This window comes from Protomyctophum bolini, assembly GCF_963924005.1.
Source record: "Protomyctophum bolini genome assembly, chromosome: 17".
NCBI classification, from domain to species: Eukaryota; Metazoa; Chordata; class Actinopteri; order Myctophiformes; family Myctophidae; genus Protomyctophum; species Protomyctophum bolini.
Genome location: NC_137878.1, coordinates 24938104 through 24958271, shown reverse-complemented (window position 1 = coordinate 24958271; position 20168 = coordinate 24938104). Strand labels below are relative to the sequence as shown.

The 20168-nt window shown below is 42.9% G+C and overlaps 1 protein-coding gene across 1 annotated transcript; it reads right to left on the bottom strand.

Annotated features, from left to right (window-relative positions):
* Positions 1-1086: 1086 nt before the first annotated feature.
* Positions 1087-19798, bottom strand: spag1a (sperm associated antigen 1a; the record flags this gene model as incomplete). Its single annotated transcript, XM_080787162.1, has 8 exons — positions 1087-2826; positions 3711-3846; positions 4747-4873; positions 6576-6717; positions 9915-10072; positions 11714-11863; positions 15950-16049; positions 19255-19798. 7 exons carry the CDS (start codon positions 19796-19798, stop codon positions 3712-3714), a joined length of 1356 nt encoding a protein of 451 aa, XP_080643288.1. The 3' UTR covers positions 1087-2826; position 3711.
* Between the last annotated feature and the right edge of the window lie 370 nt (positions 19799-20168).

The window sequence follows — 20168 nt, the reverse complement described above, 5'->3', positions numbered from 1 at the left end:
TTGCAGTTTGTCCTATGGTCTTTGCTGTTTGTCCTATGGTCTTTGCTGTTTGTCCTATGGTCTTTGCAGTTTGTCCTATGGTCTTTGCTGTTTGTCCTATGGTCTTTGCTGTTTGTCCTATGGTCTTTGCAGTTTGTCCTATGGTCTTTGCTGTTTGTCCTATGGTCTTTGCTGTTTGTCCTATGGTCTTTGCTGTTTGTCCTATGGTCTTTGCAGTTTGTCCTATGGTCTTTGCTGTTTGTCCTATGGTCTTTGCTGTTTGTCCTATGGTCTTTGCAGTTTGTCCTATGGTCTTTGCTGTTTGTCCTATGGTCTTTGCTGTTTGTCCTATGGTCTTTGCAGTTTGTCCTATGGTCTTTGCTGTTTGTCCTATGGTCTTTGCTGTTTGTCCTATGGTCTTTGCAGTTTGTCCTATGGTCTTTGCTGTTTGTCCTATGGTCTTTGCAGTTTGTCCTATGGTCTTTGCAGTTTGTCCTATGGTCTTTGCTGTTTGTCCTATGGTCTTTGCTGTTTGTCCTATGGTCTTTGCAGTTTGTCCTATGGTCTTTGCTGTTTGTCCTATGGTCTTTGCTGTTTGTCCTATGGTCTTTGCAGTTTGTCCTATGGTCTTTGCTGTTTGTCCTATGGTCTTTGCTGTTTGTCCTATGGTCTTTGCTGTTTGTCCTATGGTCTTTGCTGTTTGTCCTATGGTCTTTGCTGTTTGTCCTATGGTCTTTGCTGTTTGTCCTATGGTCTTTGCTGTTTGTCCTATGGTCTTTGCTGTTTGTCCTATGGTCTTTGCTGTTTGTCCTATGGTCTTTGCTGTTTGTCCTATGGTCTTTGCTGTTTGTCCTATGGTCTTTGCTGTTTGTCCTATGGTCTTTGCTGTTTGTCCTATGGTCTTTGCTGTTTGTCCTATGGTCTTTGCTGTTTGTCCTATGGTCTTTGCTGTTTGTCCTATGGTCTTTGCTGTTTGTCCTATGGTTTTGTCCTATGGTCTTTGCTGTTTGTCCTATGGTCTTTGCTGTTTGTCCTATGGTTTTGTCCTATGGTCTTTGCTGTTTGTCCTATGGTTTTGTCCTATGGTCGAGCCTGTCCCACCACTTACATTGTGAATACAGAAAAACAAGTCTCCGATCAAAGCATTCACAATGCAATTTATAATTTACTTCTGCATTCAAAGTATTTACAATGCATTCATGTATTTACATTCGGTACATGCTCAGTCAGATGTTCGATGCGGCAATGCTTTTTGATAAGAGTAGGCCACAAAACATCGTTTTGTAAAAATAATCATGGAGAGATGTGTATTGGAAACTTGCTAAACCTAAAGAAATACTTCCCTTTTATCTACACACACAGACACTAGACAATCATCTTAGTTACATTCAAGATTTCACCTGAGACCAGAATCATACAGTACGTGATTTAGTAATCTATAATCCTACCTTGAATTTCAGAAGAAGAAAAAACAAACCATCTTATACCAATTTAGTTGACAACTTCGTGATTTCAAGACGGGTGGTAATGGTTATTTCGACAAACTTTTACCACAGATGTCGGATAATATAATTGGCTAAATTTGATCAAAAATTGTTTGTTTTGACACTTTTAGTTCACAATAGGCTGTGCTGTCCCATACCGGTTTAAAAATATGTTCAAAAACCTCATTAAGTTCTTATTTCTACACTTTTCTACATCTTGTTTTGTTTCTTCTGGAAGTAAATTAGCATGATGTACAGCCAGCTTGAGTTCCTAACTTAGATCGTTGCATTTTAATGATCGAGCAAAGATGTACAAACGGACTATTACGTTTCACTTAAACAGATTCCAAAGGGTCCAATAAAGGGTTTAACACTTAAACATCTTCCAATAAAGGGTTTTGGAATCTACTGTATAGGGTTTTGAAATATTTTCACGATTTTTCAAAAATAGCAGACCTACAAGCTCGTAGCACGCCACTCGGTGGTGCGCTATGAGCTTGTAGATCTGCTATTTTTCAATAGCTAAATTATAACAACGTTTAAAACACCAAAAGGGGTTCCCGCCCAAAATGGGTTAAACAGCTTCCAAAGGGTCCAATAAGGGGTTTTGGAATCTACTGTATACGGCTTTTGAAGAGGAGGGTAAGATGAAAAATGCTGATAAAAATGTATATTTTTTTCTTTTTTCCATGCAGGCCCCAACATAACAATTTTACAAACAAAACAAATTATAGTTCAAGTTTTCACCTAAGGGAGTGGAAAAATGTGTTCATTTAGGCAATGAATTCTAAATAACAAATGACAATGAAGTTCATCACATTTATGGTCTGAACACCAATAAGGCACACACAGCTGTCTTGTTTTTTTTTCCCCCTCCGTAACTGGTGCTGGCGACGGTGGGGTGCACGGCCGTCCAGCCATCGATGCTGTAGTTGCATTTTCATTTCACATTGATCATGACTTGGTTTTCTGCAAGCAAAGTCACTTTGTCGCTTGACTTTTATTCTTTTCAGCTTTTTATTAATAAAGCTGCCCCTCTTATCAAGAGTAGTGTTCTCGGTAATGGAAGTGTGGGGGTGATTTGTTTGCACGCATTTTGCAAATGGTGCACATAGTCGAATAAGCTGGTCCCTTGTCTGAGGCAGTCCAAGGTCAACATATATTTGCTCTTCAGCATTTGCTATTGCCCGGGTTGTGCGTACAGTACGGGGGGTCGAGTACGGAGACTGTTGTGCGTACAGTACGGGGGGTCGAGTACGGAGAGACGGGGATAGACCTTCATCCTCGGGGGCAACAGCAGTGCTCCTCCTGCACTCAGCTCTTCCTCTCTGCTCCCACAGCAATAACAGTCAGCCATTCAAACCTAGACAAATGTAATAAACAGCCTAGGGTAAGTTTGTTATTATTGTAGAGAGTAGCACAATGCATTATGCATAGTAGTGCATACGAGTCATGATGTGAGCTGCAATGGATGTTAGCCCTTGTTAAAGCAGACCTCTATAACTCTCACTTGTGTGGGTGTGTTCACATGAATTTAACCCCTTTAGGCCTGACGTCGAAATTTAAAGAATGTCATCTAAATCAGTGATACTCAACCTCAGGCCCGCGGGCCACATCAGGCCCGCGGGACCATTATGACTGGCCCACCAATGAAAATCTAAAAAAAAAAGAAGAAAAAAAAATATCTGGAAAATGAAATAAAAATAAATAAATCTGAATGAAGTTATCTTTAATTACATTATTATAAGTAATACTATTAGAGTTGTACTATCACTCGAACGAAAATAAAAGCTGGGGGGGGGGGGGAAATGGAAATTATGGAAATTGAGGAAATTGCGGAAATTGCGGAACTTGCTCTTCACTTATAGCTATCTATTTTCAGGTAGATTGTTTTATTTTACTCAGTCAGCCATATCACTACTCTTTTTTTTTTCATGAAAAAGGTCATAGCTGGGTAATCTATTTTCAGGCAAATTGTGTTTATTGTATTTTATTTTACTCAGCCATAACAATTTATTTTCTGTTAACCAACTTGCTGGCTGGCAGGCAGGCAGACAGCTACTCATAGACAGACAGACAGACAGCTACTCATGGAGAATTGGACAGGCAGGCAGTCAGACAGCTACTCATAGACAGGCAGACAGACAGCTACTCATGGAGAATTGGACAGGCAGGCAGACAGCTACTCATGGACAATTGGACAGGCAGGAAGGCAGACAGCTACTTATAACCGTATCAGTAGCGTACCCTAGGTGCGTGCGGTGCCCTCCACTAGGCTCTTTCTCAGTAGAACAGTCATCTCTTCCAGCTCCTGCTCGGCCTCGTGCACGTTGGGGTCCAGGCGGAGCACTTCCTGCAGGTCAGTACTGGCCGACAGGTAGTCCTAGAGGAGGGAGGGACACACACGTGCACACAAACGGTGGGAGAGAAACAATAAATCGATGCTCTCGGGTGTAATAGTTCTCCTAAACTGATCCTGTGTATTAAGCAGTGGCGTGCACAGATAGACACTAGGGGGTGCTAGAGCACCTGCCCTTGAAATTCTTGATAAAAAGCTTCTAATATATTATTTTGGCCCCAAAATCTATAAATCTCGCGCTATTAAGGAAACCGGCCGGTTCCACGCGCTGCACAAGGTGCCCTTTTTTCACTTGAGCACCTGCCCCTCTAAATGTCTGTGCACGCCCCTGGTATTAAAGCACGCATTAATGATGCAGCTTGCCAAAATGTTATCTGTGGATAGATAGATAATGCATGCTTTTTGAGTTCTGAATGTTACACCTCTCCTCTTTGTTAATATATGAACCGTCAATGCTCGATAATTTGTCATGGATATTTCACCATTTCTAGCGACGGACACAGTGGACAAAGTGTGTGCTATATTCATCTATTATTTAATAGTCAATCAGACGAGCCTTTAATTTCTGACCAATCACACAACAATTTTTAACATAATCTGCAGTGATGTTCAGCTAGTTATACAATCTTGAACTGGTGAAAGCAGAGTAGTCTAGGAAGAGAGTGGCGACACGAGCGTTGACTCCCATTGTAACAATGGAATGCGGAAAGTGCTCATTCTATCTCAATGGGATAGTTACAATGTTTGAAACTATAGCCCATAGGCACCCACTTTGCGGCGAGATCAAAGCGTGTCGCTACTCTCCTACTCTACACTCTGTGTGAAAGGAACTTTGGCAAAGCAATGCCAAGGTTTCTTTGCAATGATGTAATTTAGTTATTAATACCTCGCAGAAATATTTTCCTGCAAGAAGCCTCAACACACCTTTAAGCCCTTAAATGCCAGGGCTCTTCGGTAGAATGCCTTTTTATTCTTCGGCTCCATCTGGATGGCCGAGTCGCAGTCCTGTTTGGCCTCTTGATAGCGGTTCATTTTCAGGAAACAAATGGCTCTGGGAGGGACGGTAAAGGATGGAACATGAATGAATCAAAGAGGGTGACATTGATTCCTTCCTTTTGCATCGCCCACTTTTCTTCACAGATCATACAGATTACGATGTTTAACCCAATTCTGGACGGGAACCCCTTTTGGTGTTTTGCCCCCGCCGGCTGTCCACCTCATGAACAGCTCTCAGCGGGTAAATGGGTCTGGTCAAGGTCTCAGGTTCCAACTCCGATGTTTTTGATTTCCCCCCTGGACCCCCCTGGGGTTTAAGAGGTTTTAAGCATTATTCTGCTAATTCTGGGGGTCCTTGACATGAAATAGTTAGAGAACGACTGACATAGAAACATGGGCTTTTCAGAAAACTGTCAGGATTTAGAAGACATTTGTAGAATCGTCCTCGGGTCTAAATGGGTTAAACCAGATTACCTGCTAATGCTATGTATCAATGTGGTCCAACACTTAAACGTGGTGTAAGTGATATATTTTTGTATATTCAAATAAAAATATTTGCTATAAATAGGGAGTCAGGTCAGGATATTCTTTTTATCCAATCAGGAGAGAGAACTTAAAACAGGATATATACGTCGATAACCAAGTGGAATTGGAAGTTATACAAACTTATGTTGACAAAATGGAACAAGTCACTCCTGACTGGATAAAAGTGGTAAAATGTATAATTCTGTTCACGAAAGAGCTGGAAAGACAGCCGGAGTCATCTGTTACTGAACAATATAGCAAGGATTAATAGCAGAATATTGCACATTTGTTTTTATAAAACAAAAAGAACATAACAGTGTTGTTGTGGACAAGAGATCCAGTATAAGTCATTTTACACTTGGTTGCATGCTGAAAATAGCAGATCTACAAGCTATGTGTAAAATCAGCCATTACGACGGCATCAAGGCCCGGCAAAACACATTTTAATCGACTAAACTGAAACATTCCGGGTGACTAAATGTGACTAAAACTAAATGAAAACGTTTCAAGAGACTACGACTAAAACTAAAATAGAAATTTGCTGCCAAAAACAACACTGGAACATAACAATAAAAGAACACCATACTTACACCCTCCTTGATTCAGGGTCACAGTTTACATCTAGATTATCAGACCAGAGTCACATGCTGTTTCATTTACTTGGCTGATCATTTAGCACCCTCTACTGTCATTACAATGACATTGAAACAGACAATATTACTAAAATAAATCTCAAACCAAATCTTGATTGATCCCAACCCTATCTTGACTGACTAAAAGTAATATTTAATATTTTACCTAAACATGTTATCCAATGTGGCTTTAACCTAGTCTATACTTTAACCCATTTAGACGATTCTACAAAGGTCTTCTAAATCATGACAGTTTTCTGAAAAACCCATGTTTCTATGTCAGTGGAGCTGAACCATTTTCATGTCAAGGACCCCCAGAATTATGATCTGTATTTGGCCGCCGACCCCCATCTGAAAACATGTTTTTCCAGGGACCACCCAGACCCACAAGCTCGCTATGAGCTTGTAGATCTGCCATTTCTCGATAGCTAAAGTATAACATAATGCTTAAAACAGCAAAAAAGGGGTTCCCGCTGCCCAGAATGGGTTAATTGTACGATGGTGTCATGCGGCGAAAATCGCATCTATGACGACATCATGCCCAAAAAAGGGCACGCCAGTTAAGTAGTTTAAGTCTTCCCATGGTGCATCACTGCATACCTGTTGGTGTAGAGCACGCATTCGTCTGGTTTCAAGACGAGGCATTCGCTGTACTTATCCAAGGCCTGTTGGAACTGGCCTTGCCTCACCAGCTCGTTGCCTTCTTTCTTCAGTGCGCTTAAACGGGCCTCTTTTCTCCTGACTGTATGAGGGACAAGTAGCAACAACAAAAAAAGTAATGATGAAAAAGAGCAATGGTGACACAACAAGGCATGTTGCTTATGTGACACAACAAGGCATGTTGCTTATGTGACACAACAAGGCATGTTGCTTATGTGACACAAGGCATGTTGCTTATGTGACACAAGGCATGTTGCTTATGTGACACAACAAGGCATGTTGCTTATGTGACACAACAAGGCATGTTGCTTATGTGACACAACAAGGCATGTTGCTTATGTGACACAAGGCATGTTGCTTATGTGACACAAGGCATGTTGCTTATGTGACACAACAAGGCATGTTGCTTATGTGACACAAGGCATGTTGCTTATGTGACACAAGGCATGTTGCTTATGTGACACAACAAGGCATGTTGCTTATGTGACACAAGGCATGTTGCTTATGTGACACAAGGCATGTTGCTTATGTGACACAAGGCATGTTGCTTATGTGACACAACAAGGCATGTTGCTTATGTGACACAACAAGGCATGTTGCTTATGTGACACAAGGCATGTTGCTTATGTGACACAACAAGGCATGTTGCTTATGTGACACAAGGCATGTTGCTTATGTGACACAACAAGGCATGTTGCTTATGTGACACAACAAGGCATGTTGCTTATGTGACACAACAAGGCATGTTGCTTATGTGACACAACAAGGCATGTTGCTTATGTGACACAACAAGGCATGTTGCTTATGTGACACAAGAAGGCATGTTGCTTATTCTAGTCTTAATGAATCAAAAGGTCACGTCCACATGGGCCTTTGTCGAGATGAAACAAGTTGACGACTCATTCATACAGGTTAATGCTTTTACTGTAATTGCAATGGAAAATCGACCGTTCTGAACAATAATTGCATCACTTTATTGCCATATTATAATACACTTAAAGTTAAAATAACACGCCCAGTGCTGAGGACGATTCTACAAATGTCTTCTAAATCCTGACAGTTTTCTGAAAACCCTATGTTTCTATATCAGTGGTGCTGAACCTTTTTCATGTCAAGGACCCCCAGAATTTGTGTTTGTGTGTGTCATCTGTGGCTCAGGAGGTAGAGCAGGTCGTCCAATGATCCCTGCGGGTCGGCGGTTCGAATCCCAGCTCCTCCTCCTGTCCTACATGAATTAGTGTCCTTGGGCAAGAAGACACTGAACCCTACATTGCCTCCAATGAGTCGGTCGGTGTGAGCTCGCCACCATTGGTGTGTGAATGTGTGAAGTGAGTCGACGCTGGCGTCGACTGTTCGCCACTTCACCTCCCAATGTATGAATGAATGAACCATTGTAAAGCGCTTTGAGTGTGAATAACGTGTTCCTTCCACGCGCTACTACGTCCAACCAGGGAAACTCCCCCCTGTCAGGTGTAAAGGAGCAACTTCGACACTCAGTTCAAGTCCGTTGCTCTCCCCAGATTGGCGGAGGGTGTGTAGAGCCCAGGATCACATTAGATCATTGACACAGGGATGAAAAATGGGTTACAAAATCGTGGGATAAAAATTATTAAAAATCCCTTGGAAAAGCGCTATAAAAATGCACTTCATTATCAATGTGTGCATATGCCATAATATACTGTATGTATACGAGTGTATTTCAGGACATACAATGCCTTATTTTGTCAGCGTACCAGTGGAAACCTGACCCGAAACGTTCCATTACAGCAGCACTACAGTCTGTGAAGATCATCTTCCCTGTGCATTATTGATAGTGCTCCCAGACACGCACACACACAGGCACGCACACACACGTTGCACGCACGCACACACACCAGTCACAGTCAGCAGGACTGCTTTCACCAGTGCTCAGCGTTTAGACACACAGATACTCTGACCGAGACCGAGACCACAATGAAGATTCACAATGAAAACAAAGGAAAAAACCACAACGGAAATAAGCTCTCAAGCTTTTTTGTGTGTTTTATCCTTTTGACAGATATGTACAAATGTGTTAATAGCACAGGCAGCCTCTTCACATACTAGAGCATGTCTGAAATAAATATCAGAGCTGAAATGTATTAAATAAATGCTTAAACATGTAGCTAGGTGTAATGTTAGAGACCACAGAAGTGAACATTTCAAGCCTGTTTTCGCAACTTGCTGTTTCTCTGCAAGATATTACTCTATAAGCCACAACTCCAAAACAAAAATTCTAAAAAAATAATCCAATGGCAGTCCCTCAGTCAAATGTTGTTCATGTGTTGAAAATGAGCAACACTTCTGCTACTGCTGACGCCTCATGGATTTGAACGCAGATATATTATTGCGTAACTTACAATCTCTTGGACATATAGAGGGAAATCGGTCTGTCTGAATTGTGTATGAGAGAGAGAGAGAGAGGGAGAACAGGGACAGTATCTAATAACAGCGTGGCTTCCTAGTCGTTCTCTGATGTCATGTCGATGATGTCAGGCTTGTCCAAGTATCAGTGGGATGTGACTGACAAAACATGTACTTCTTCCCAGTGTTTTTTTTTCGTCGACTAAAACTAAGGGACTACCTTTTTTCACTGACGAAAACTAAATGGAAACTAAATAAAAACTAAGCTATGGTGACTAAAACTAAGACTAAATATATTGACAATTTCGTCAACAAATAAAAACTAGACTAAAATGTTAGGAAGGTATCCAGATCCAGACATCAAGACATTTTACAATTAGTTGCATGCTGAAAATAGCAGATGTACAAGCATGTAAAATAAACTAGCAGATCTACAAGCTCACGTGTCGTGTTGCGACGCGTTGTGGGCTTGTAGATTGGTTTCAGCAAGTGTAAAAACAGTCATTACGACCGCATCAAGGCCCGCCAAAATACATTTTAGTCGACTAAATCAACTGTAGATTTAGTCGACTAAAACTAGACTAACACTAAAACATTCCGGGTGACTAAAATGTGACTAAAACTATTGAAGAGACTATGACTAAGGGCCGATTCATACTCCTATTTTACCGCTGTTTAGGCTCTACAGCGCCGAACCGACTTTTATTTCGGCTCTAAAATAGGAGTATGAATCGGCCCTTAAACAAAAAAAAGAATTGCTGCCAAAAACAACACTGACACACACACACACACTTTTGTATACCACAAATGTACACCGTGTACCCTCACATGAATTCACATTGGTTCAGACTTGCCCACATTTGTTCATGCTGTCAGATGAAGTGATGTCACACTGACCTTCCTCGTTAACGGCCCTGGCGGCGCGGGCCGCGGTGAGCTCGGCGCTGACGGGTTTGTCTCGGTGTCGCTGCTGGATGTCCAGCGGAACCGCAGGGATGTCTGGGAGCTTCTCTCTCCAGTCGGGCCCGTCCTGCTCAATCAGCATCTTGGTGATCCTGCCAGAGGAACAATTTAACAATTTAGGGCCAGTGGTTCCCAAACCTTTTCATGTCAACAAGGACCCACCAAATTGACACTAATTAGCATTGGAAAACCATTGTGGTGGCCTGAATGAGGCCCAAGACTCACCACTAGTCAGACTATAGTGCCGATTGGTTGATTGGCACTCACACCGTTTGTGGCACCTGAGTGAGGCAGCTGTGGCAGTTGGGTGTGTGAACAGTCAGACACAGACAACTGGAGGATTATTTCCCATGTCTTGCTAATTTATTTCTATTGGATCTTACTGGATGTACTAATATAATACCACTGGTTGAAGTGCAAATTTCCCGGATCAAGGCTTTCGGTTTGGGGATCGGACTTTGCGGAAGAGTCAGAGGGTGGTAAGAGAAGAGGAGCCTTACCATAATACTCACTGCCTAGACTTTAGCAATTTGCTTTATTTTGAAGTTTAGATTATGGACAGTGCCAGGAGGGCACTACTTGATTTAGTGTAAATCTTTTAATGCTGTTATTTTATTTTGTTTTGTTAAAGTGAATATTTTGTTATTTGAAGCTATGTTTGTGTTTTGGGTTTACATTTCAGCTAAAAAACAAATCAGATTATTTTAGTGATTTATAATGACCGTTATACTCTGGCTTTAGAGCAATAATATCCACAAATGGAAAATACCAAGCATGGACGTTATCTCCACAAAAACCCTATAGATGGGCTACACGTAAAGATACCGTAGTTCTAGTGGTAAAAAATATTTTCAGCAGTCTAAATGGTAGTAGTGGTTTAAAATGATAAAATCCTTTACATTATCATTATCGGGTGTTATTATTACATTATCCGATGTCACAGAGCGCACTTTTGACTTATCTAGATTTTCTAGACCCAAGTTCGATTCTACAAATGTCTTCTAAATTCTAATAGTTTTCTGAAAAACCTCATGTTTCTATGTCAGTCGTTCTCAAACTATTTCGGCACTCGGTGGCGCGTTATGAGCTTGTAGAGCTGCTATTTCTCAATAGCCAAAGTAGAACAGAATGCTTAAAAAACCAAAAGGGGTTCCCGCCCAAAACGGATCACGTGACTGCTGAACAAACCAGCCCACTATGTTCTTTTTTTTTTTAAATGTACTGTGTTCTGATGCGGTCTGTGTTTGACCCACCTGTGGACGCTGTCGTGGGCAGACTGCACACCGTCTGTCTATCTGAATGTTTTACCCCAGTGGTCCCCAAAGTGGGGTCCGGGGACCCCAGGGGTCCTTGAGGGATTTCCAAAGGGTCCTCAGCTAAATGATAGTTAGGAACCAAAAGGACCCTTATGGGTCTGTAACCCTGAGTGTACAAATGTACCCTGACGGGTCCATTTGGTTCCATTTCTACACTCTCAGAGTTAAATGAACATTGATTTTACAATATAAATTGGGGGTCCCAGAGATAGAAATGCCATTAAATGGGGGGTCCGTAGACTAATGCATGTCAAACTGGGGGTCCTTGAAATTAAACGGGTTGAGAATCACTGCTAGAGCTGTAAAAATCTTCTCTTATGGGGGGGTCCCTGGCATAATCTTTTCAAATGGGGGCTAATTGGTGTCAATTTGGGGGTCCTTGACCTGAGGAAGTTTGGGAACCACTGATTTACCCACCTGTGGACGCTGTCGTGGGCAGACTGCACGCTGTCTATCTGAAGCACGGTCTTATAATCCACATAGGCCTTCTTGTAGCGCTCCAGTGACTCATAGGCCATCGCTCTGCGTAGCAGAGGCTTGAGGCCGAAGGGCTGCAACTCCAGAGACCTAAGAGGATCGGAGAGAGAGAGGGAGGGACCGACATGAACATTGTGCCACAGGTGTAACGAGACCCAATCTGCAGCGTGTGTGTGTGTGTGTGTGTGTGTGTGTGTGTGTGTCCAGTTTAACGGGCATGACGTCAAACTGCCCCGTTGTAACTACCATCGTCAACGTAGTAGGTGTATGGATGCATTTGCAATTTCTGTGGACTATGTAACTTGCATACAAGAAGGCACTATTCACCAGTGGAATCTCCCAACAGTCAACGCTACCCGACGGCCCCTCCCATGAACAGCTTACTGGGGAGAGAGGCAATATAGACCCGGCGGCCTTCCAGCGGTATGTCCGTCCGCTGTTGGACTAACCCTGGAATAGCAATGGGTGTACTTCCAGGCACATACATGAGAACATGCATGCTTTAACACCAAGCAACAGTGCAAGACTAAGAACTTTGTTTCCTGGTGATCCAGCCTATAGGAAATACCCACGGACTGGTTGTCGGAAGGTTTCGATGACTTGGGATGCCCGCCCAAAGACAAATATTTGTGTTCCTGTATGCTTTCCCTGTGTGTGGACATAAATAAATTGTTCAACTGTGTGTGTGTATTTTGAGCATAGCTCCCTGAATCAGATATAGCAAAAACAAAAATCACACAAAGTGAGGGGCGCTCTTATCATCATACATCACATTCCGGTGCTCAGCCAATCAAATCATCACAAAGGCCAATCACTTTTCTGCCCTCACTTCTATCTTCAATATGTACTTTGCTCAGCCAATCAAATCATCGCTATGGGGCGATCAGCCAATGATTGAACTAAAGACATATGTTCATATCACTGAACGGGTATGGGACTAGTATTCGGTTTAAAATATTCTAATATTGCAGATTTAAAAGAGAGCATGTTCACTATATATTTTTTTCCCTGTATGCAAATAATGTGTGGTTTAATTGGTAAATCTAATTAATTAGTCCTTACTATTTTTATGTGTATGGCCATATGTTTTTGTTCTTGCTTACTGTAAATCACTCTGGATTGAGGGTCTGCTAAATGCCTACATTGTTACCCGTTCGAATATATGAACACCAAATGATGTACAGTGTGAGTAATGCGATTTAATAGATCATATTATTGATGTACGTATGTATTTTGAGGTGTAATCAGTCTGATCTCAGGGGCAAGTAGTTCTGATTTTGCTACACATCCCTGTGTTCATGCTGTTATGGCAGAAATTGTACTAATACTTAGACTAAAATATAAGGTGAGGACAAGATGATACGAGGCATTCAGTTCAATGTAATAGAGATCTCTAGAGCACAACCATCTTCCAGCATGTTGCATGATTGAACTCAAGAACAATACATGTGTGTCAGTTTTATACAGTTTTACTCAGAGGAGGAGGAGTAACTGTCGGTCACAAGACCAGACAGTTAGCCTCCACATCGGACAATGGGACAAATCCAATTAAAATGACAAAAGGTTGAATTCTAAGATAGGAGTGAGGAGTAAACAGGACAAAGCATGCAAAACACAGAGCTGGGCAGGTGTTACTACTAAACAGGAGAGACTGGGACAGCCCCTGGTCATAACAAAAACCTATTGATGTGCAAAAATGATTGATTAAGTCAAGACAGGCCTATCACTCAAAGTGTAAACCACACCCAGTTAGACCAGACATCAGGATGACCAATATGCAGTTTAACAATTAGTGGTGTGAATGCACAATTTCATATTTCCCATTACAATGCGTAAGTAATTTGGAGGGGACTTATCCCCCCCCCCCCCCCCCCCCCCCCAAAAATCATGTTTTTTTTTGGAACAAACGTTTATAATTTTTCGCATTTGCGGTGCCCCCTATGGATGAGAATGGAATTGCTTTTGGCTGTGTGTTGATGAAACCACTCTCGACATGTGATTGAGGCTGGAACCTTGTCCAAAACTCCAAATGATGGAGTTGGCTGACGTCATTGTGCCAACTTCATAGGTGACTGATGTCACAGACTTCTGAATTCTGAAATCCACATAAAAGCCATGCCGTTAATAGACTCCATCTTGTTATCTTATTAATTAAGCTAACCGTAAGGACGTTCCTCTGTGTGCCTGCATGTATGCATGTCACCCAGGGACGTGCAGAGTGTGTTAGAGGGGCAGGGGCTGAAATATCGTAAGAGGGGACTTTTGAACAGAAATAGCGAAAATAGCAGATCTACAAGATCTACAAGCTTGAGAGATTGTAGATCTGCTATTTTCGGGGCGCAACCCAGCACTCTTTATCTACTGGAGATGCAGTGAAACAAATTAGTTCAACGCAAAATGGTGCGTTCCAAATTCAGGAGACTTCGGGGGGGGAAAAGCTATTCTCCTGAATGCTGCCTTCCGGTATGGCATGGAAAAGAGTGGCATTTGCATTTCTTCCACCATGTAGTAAATGCTCCATTCGAGGTCTGGAGAGGACAGTTTTTTTGTACAGACGGGTAAAAGGGCAGGGGCTGAAGCCCCCTTTGATGTCTATGCGTGCCGTGCACGTCCCTGATGTCACCGTGTCATCAAAAACAACAAAAGGACATACAGTATCGTGCACCCAAGTCAGCTCTGTCCATGAACCAGTCCTAACCTATACGTACTGACCTCACCGTGAGCAGGAACATTAGACACGCTAACTGTTTAAGCCCTCAGACACGTGCTAAGCTGCAGCCTATGACAATCACACCCAGGGTATTACATCATGTCTATTACAACATGCTTTGGCCTTCCTACAGAGACATCATGTGGGATTTCATTTCATTTACCATACTGTGGTGTGGATAACCATGGATTATATTCTATAAAGACATGATAATAATTAATAAAAATGATATTTGATACTAATGTAATTTAGTGGTGTAACTCACATAACGGTTAACTTGTGTCTTCAAATGTACATAAAACTAAGCATGAGTGAGGTGGAGAGGACATGGCCTAGTAATCAACAGAGCTGCTAATCAACTAATGGTACATGCATGATTGCATGGACACTAGTGATGCTCAGGCCGGCCTGTTACCCGCAGGTCGCGCGGGTCAACCCCCCCATAAAAGGAGATGGGGGGGGGGGGGAAGCATTCCTGTAGCTTATTCTGCAGGCATTCTGTCAGTCTCTTGGATAGTTTTAATTTTGTTTTAGTCACATTTTAGTCACCTGGAATGTTTTAGTACTGTGTTAGTCTAGTTTTAGTCGACTAAATATCATAAGATTTTAGTCGACTAAATCTACAGTTGATTTCGTCGAACAAAATGTATTTTGGGGGGCCTTGATGCCGTCGTAATGACTCGCGCTGCGACGCGTTGTGGGCTTGTAGATCGGCTATTTTCAGCATGCAACCAAGTGTAAAATGACTCATACTGGATCTCTTGTCCACTAGTCCCTTCCTAACATTTTAGTCTAGTTTTTATTTGTTGACGAAATCGTCAGTATATTTAGTCTTAGTTTTAGTCATCATAGCTTAGGTTTCATTTAGTTTCCATTTAGTTTTCGTCAGTGGAAAAAGGTAGTCGACGAACATTATTCGTCTTAGTTTTAGTCGACGAAAACAACACTGTTATTCTGTCTCCCTCTCTCCTGCTCTCCCGTCTCTCCTCCTCCTGAAATCATCTAGCTTGTTCAATGCGTTGCTTATTTGATCATGTATGTGCACAGATGTCATTATCCTTAATATCCTGGCCGCTGCACGTCAACTTAATTTGAATGTCCCATGTAATGTTGTAGGACAGGACAGTCACTCACTGTCGTTTTAATGTTCTCTCATGTATTGAATTGCACAGATGTAAATTGATGGGGAAATAGCCCAGTCCCCTCTCTCTCCCCATCGAAAGCAATTGAATGGACTGGACTTGCTGCGTGTTGAAAAACCAGTTGGTAGGCTACTTTTTTATTTATGCGGGCCGCAGGGCGGACTCATTGATTAATATATTGTTCTTCGGGAACGGGACGGGCGGGTTATGAAAAAAAAAGCCAGCCCGCACATCACTAATGGTCACAAAACACTGTCAGTCATCATACAGTACACTCCATTCATCCATTACGTGTTTGTACCCACACCAATCCCCAGTCCTTACTTGTTACAGTCTTCTATACAGCCCAGGCTGTTTCCATCCTTCAGGAGGCAGGCAGCTCTGTTGGAATAGAGAATACTCACATCTTCTGGGCTCTCGACACCTACAGAGGGGGGACAATGAAGCATAACTATTAATCTGAAAACAGATTTAGACAAATGGTAGTTCTTCATTTACAGGATTTAACAGTAGGACACAAGAGCCTACATTAATGTGATAAATGTAGCTTCTAAAGGCTTAGCAGTTGTAATCCTCCAACCCTAGATTAAACAAGACAAGGTCTAATAACAGCGTGGCTTCCATGCAGATCTCGTGCGGCCAGCCTGTGATCAAGTACTGCAAGTCATCGGACATATCTGACGTATGACACAAGGGCAAGGTTTCAGTCCAATCCGGCCACCAATAAAAATAAACATGAAAGTTAAATATTTCAATTCAAAAGATATATAACGTATATCATTATGAGGGGGGAGTTACTTCCTTGGCTTACTGGAAGGGTGCAAAAGATTAGCCCGGGACACACAGACAAACCCATTCTAGACAGCTCGCCCCCTGCAGAGCCACGTAGACTCAGAGTAAGAACAGCTTGCATCAACATGGTAAACAAACCAGACAGTTTTGCTGAGTGGGACAGTGGGTGAGTGGACAGATAAATGAATGGATGGATGGATAGACAGGCAGGCAGACAAACATTCAAATAAAACAAGACTCGATTTTCTCAGATCACTGAAAGGCAAGTCAGCCATGCTGCTACAAGAAAATAGCCATTACAGTCTCTTACCAGCTACTGTCCCGAGTGCACTTCATCATGGCCTGGTATAATATTCAATAATACCTACAGTTAGCTCTGGTCCATAGCTCTAATGCCGTTGCATTTAGAGCTATGTTACCGATGACTTCCGTGGCTCGCATAAATGCAGACCAGCCTCTCGTCTTTAGCGTAAATAAAAAGAACGTTTTTGCTTCTCACCAATACAAATGCGCGTTGTGTCATTAGAAAGCCTACTTTCCTTAGTGGAAGCACTCTGAGCCCCGTACTAGCCTTGCATTACCAAATCTCCAGCTCCTAAAAAGTCAAAAGAGTGTTTGTCTATAAATAATAGTGACTTGTGATTACCTCCAAAACATAATAAAATGATGCTCACTGTGGTCAGATTGGATAACTGGGGCTCCGCTAAACCCCTTATCCCTAAACATCTTCTTTTTACTATTTTTCAAAACATTTTTGAATTGTTAAAAAGGCCAGTCTACAAGCTCACAACGTGTCAATGTAGATTGGCTAGTTGAACTATTCAAAAATGTTTTTCAAAACAGTAAAAAAAAAAATCCCTAAAAGTTTAGGGATAAGGGGTTTAGCGGTGACAGAAATGGAGCCCCTGGCCTCTTACCCCATGCAGTCTACTGTGCTAGCATATCTTTTTTTGTGGAATGTTGAGGTGAAGTGTGGAGACAGACTGTGTGGAGCATGGCATCGTGCAGGGACGTGCACACATAGACATCAAAGGGGGCTTCAGCCCCTGCCCTTTTACCCGTCTGTAAAACAACTGCCCTCTCCAGACAACAAATGGTGAAAGAAATGCTAATGTCACTAATTTTTCCCGAATTCTCCTGAACTTGAAACGCAGCATTTTGTGTTAAACAAATTTGTTTAGAAATCCAATGTCGTTACACCGCATCTCCAGTAGATATGGAGTGCTGGGTTGCACCACCGAAAATTGCTGATCTACAAGCTCTCAGCGCGTCGCAGCGCTCGCGTCATGCGCTTGTAGATCAGCCCCTGCCTCTCTAACACTCTGCACGTCCACTGGGTCGGTCGGACTCTCAGGACGCATTTGTGGGTCGCGGACACATTTTTATTGGTCCCTTTTTTTGTTTCCCACATTTTGTTTTTAATTATTTCAAAACATAAAAATCACACCCGTGTCCAGTGAGTGGTGCAACTCCGTGTGGGGGTCCCCGGAAGTTCCAGACCCATAGGAACGCGCCCAGGGTGCTCGGCACGGTTCCGGCGAGCTGCCCCGCGTCCGAAATGCTTGAGAAATGACAGAGTTACCGTGTGGAGGTCCCCAGGGGGTCCCACTACTGTCACACCCGAAACCATCATACAGTTAACCCCCCCGAACACATGGGGTTATTTAATCCATTAAATCAGAGCGCCCAGCGATTTATAGCAGCGGAGCACATTTAGCGACGGACTGGATGTTATCCCGGATGTGGCTGAAGTAGCTAGATGTAGCCAAAACACTCCCATGGCGAACGACAACAACGGGAGGTATGATTAATTCTAACGCGGCTAGCGACGGGACCACGGTGGGCCATCTAACACATAATCTTTGCTTAGAATTGGACAGAATGATATAGATCAAGAGTTATTCACGTTTTAAGATTTTCGGTCTCGTCGGCTAAAATGGGGAACATTTTCGATGACGTCCCACCGGAAAATAACATTTAATGCCTGTGGAGCGATGCGATCGGTTTTGATATAAATAATCTCCGTCCTTTTTAACAATCTCCGTTCTGAGCGCTGGGCGTTACTAATTGATTGAACAGAGAACTCTGTCCTTGCCGCTCAGGGGGTGTGTGTGTGTGTGTGTGTGTGTGTGTGTTAGGCTGCGCAACAGTGACACTTGGTGGTGAAAACCAACCAAACGCGCCTCGGACACAGCCAGCCAGGGACACACAAAACTATCTATAGGAGTGGTTGCACCACTCAAAAACAATAACAATTGAGAATCACTGACACACATCAGTCATAGCTCACTGAAACGGGACACTTCAAGTGAACTTTGTGATAGGCTCCTTAATTAATAGGCCCTCCTTAATAGGCCCTCGGGCAGATGAGCACCCATCTGCTGCCTTTCTCACGTTGGCTTTTAAAGGGATGGTGATGTTAGGACAGTGTTATTATGCACTGCACTATTTTTCTACATCTCTACATCAAAAACCCTTTAATCCTGCACAATTATTTCACAAACTCGTGTTTAAACCCTAATGTTAATTAATGTTTATGTCCCAGCCATACTACCATTCATTTACTGTGTTTCCTCATTTGAACTCGATTATCATGTCATGTGATGAATGATGTGAGAATATACTGTACTGACTGGGTCTGCGGTGCCATTAATTTTGTTTGGTATTTAATGTTCTACACTGATCAACAATGCCTTATACAATACAGAGAGGTTCAAATGTAAGACTAAATAAACTAAAGGAAACGTCGATAACGGAACATCACACCACAGTCTTGTTCATGAGCGAGCGAGAGAGAGAGCTAGCTCTAGTCTAGGCGTCACTTGACTCTACCGTACCTGCGTCAGCACAGCCGTCAATGGCTTGCGTGTATTTCTCCAGGGCGTCCCCGAACTGTCCGTTTTTGAAGAGGTGGTTGCCCTCGTTCTTCAGCCGGGCTATGTGAGGTGGGAGAGCACCGGCCGGGGCGTCCAGATAGCTGGTGTCTTCCACCGCGGGGCTCTGCTGCTCATTGTTGGTGCCATTGGCGACCACTGGCCTCTTGGTCTTCTCATCCGCAGGGTTGCCTGAGCCTCCTCCAGCCCGGGCTTTCCTCCTGCTTCCCGGGGTGGAGGAACCACCTCCTCCCGGGGGTTTCACCTGCTCGTTCCCCATGGCTATCGGGTCAGGAGTAGGAGCAGGGCTGGCGCTGATCGCCGCAGAGTCACTGCAAGTTCTCTCGCTGACTCCCTGCTGCCTCCCTCGGTCCTCCTCCTCATCTGACGTACTTATCCTCCGTCTCTGAGCTGCAGGCTGAACTGTAGTGTACTGACTGACTGTACTGCGACTGGTCTGGGGGATTTCTATTAGCCACGCCCCCCGGATGATGTGTCTGTCTGACATTAGACCAGATTCAAAGGATCAATTCGCTCCGCAGGTTACAGATCCGGTGGAGGGCGCATACGGAAACGGTCTACTGTCTTAAACAGCTCTTAAATCTTAGTTTTCTGTATACTATTTAAATAGTCCTGACAAATGCTGCCATTTGTCCCAAAGTGACTGCAAAAAGAAGTGCTGCTATTTGTTTTTTTTTAAAGCGTTATACCCTGTTATAACCATAGAGTAATAACATTATTAAAGGTTATAACATGTACATAACGATGCAACGTGACATAGCTCTGTTTACAAAATACTGTACCTGTACCCCCTCCAACTGTACTTCCCCCATTTTCAACTGTATTTATTGTATTATTGTGACACTTGCTTTGGCGAT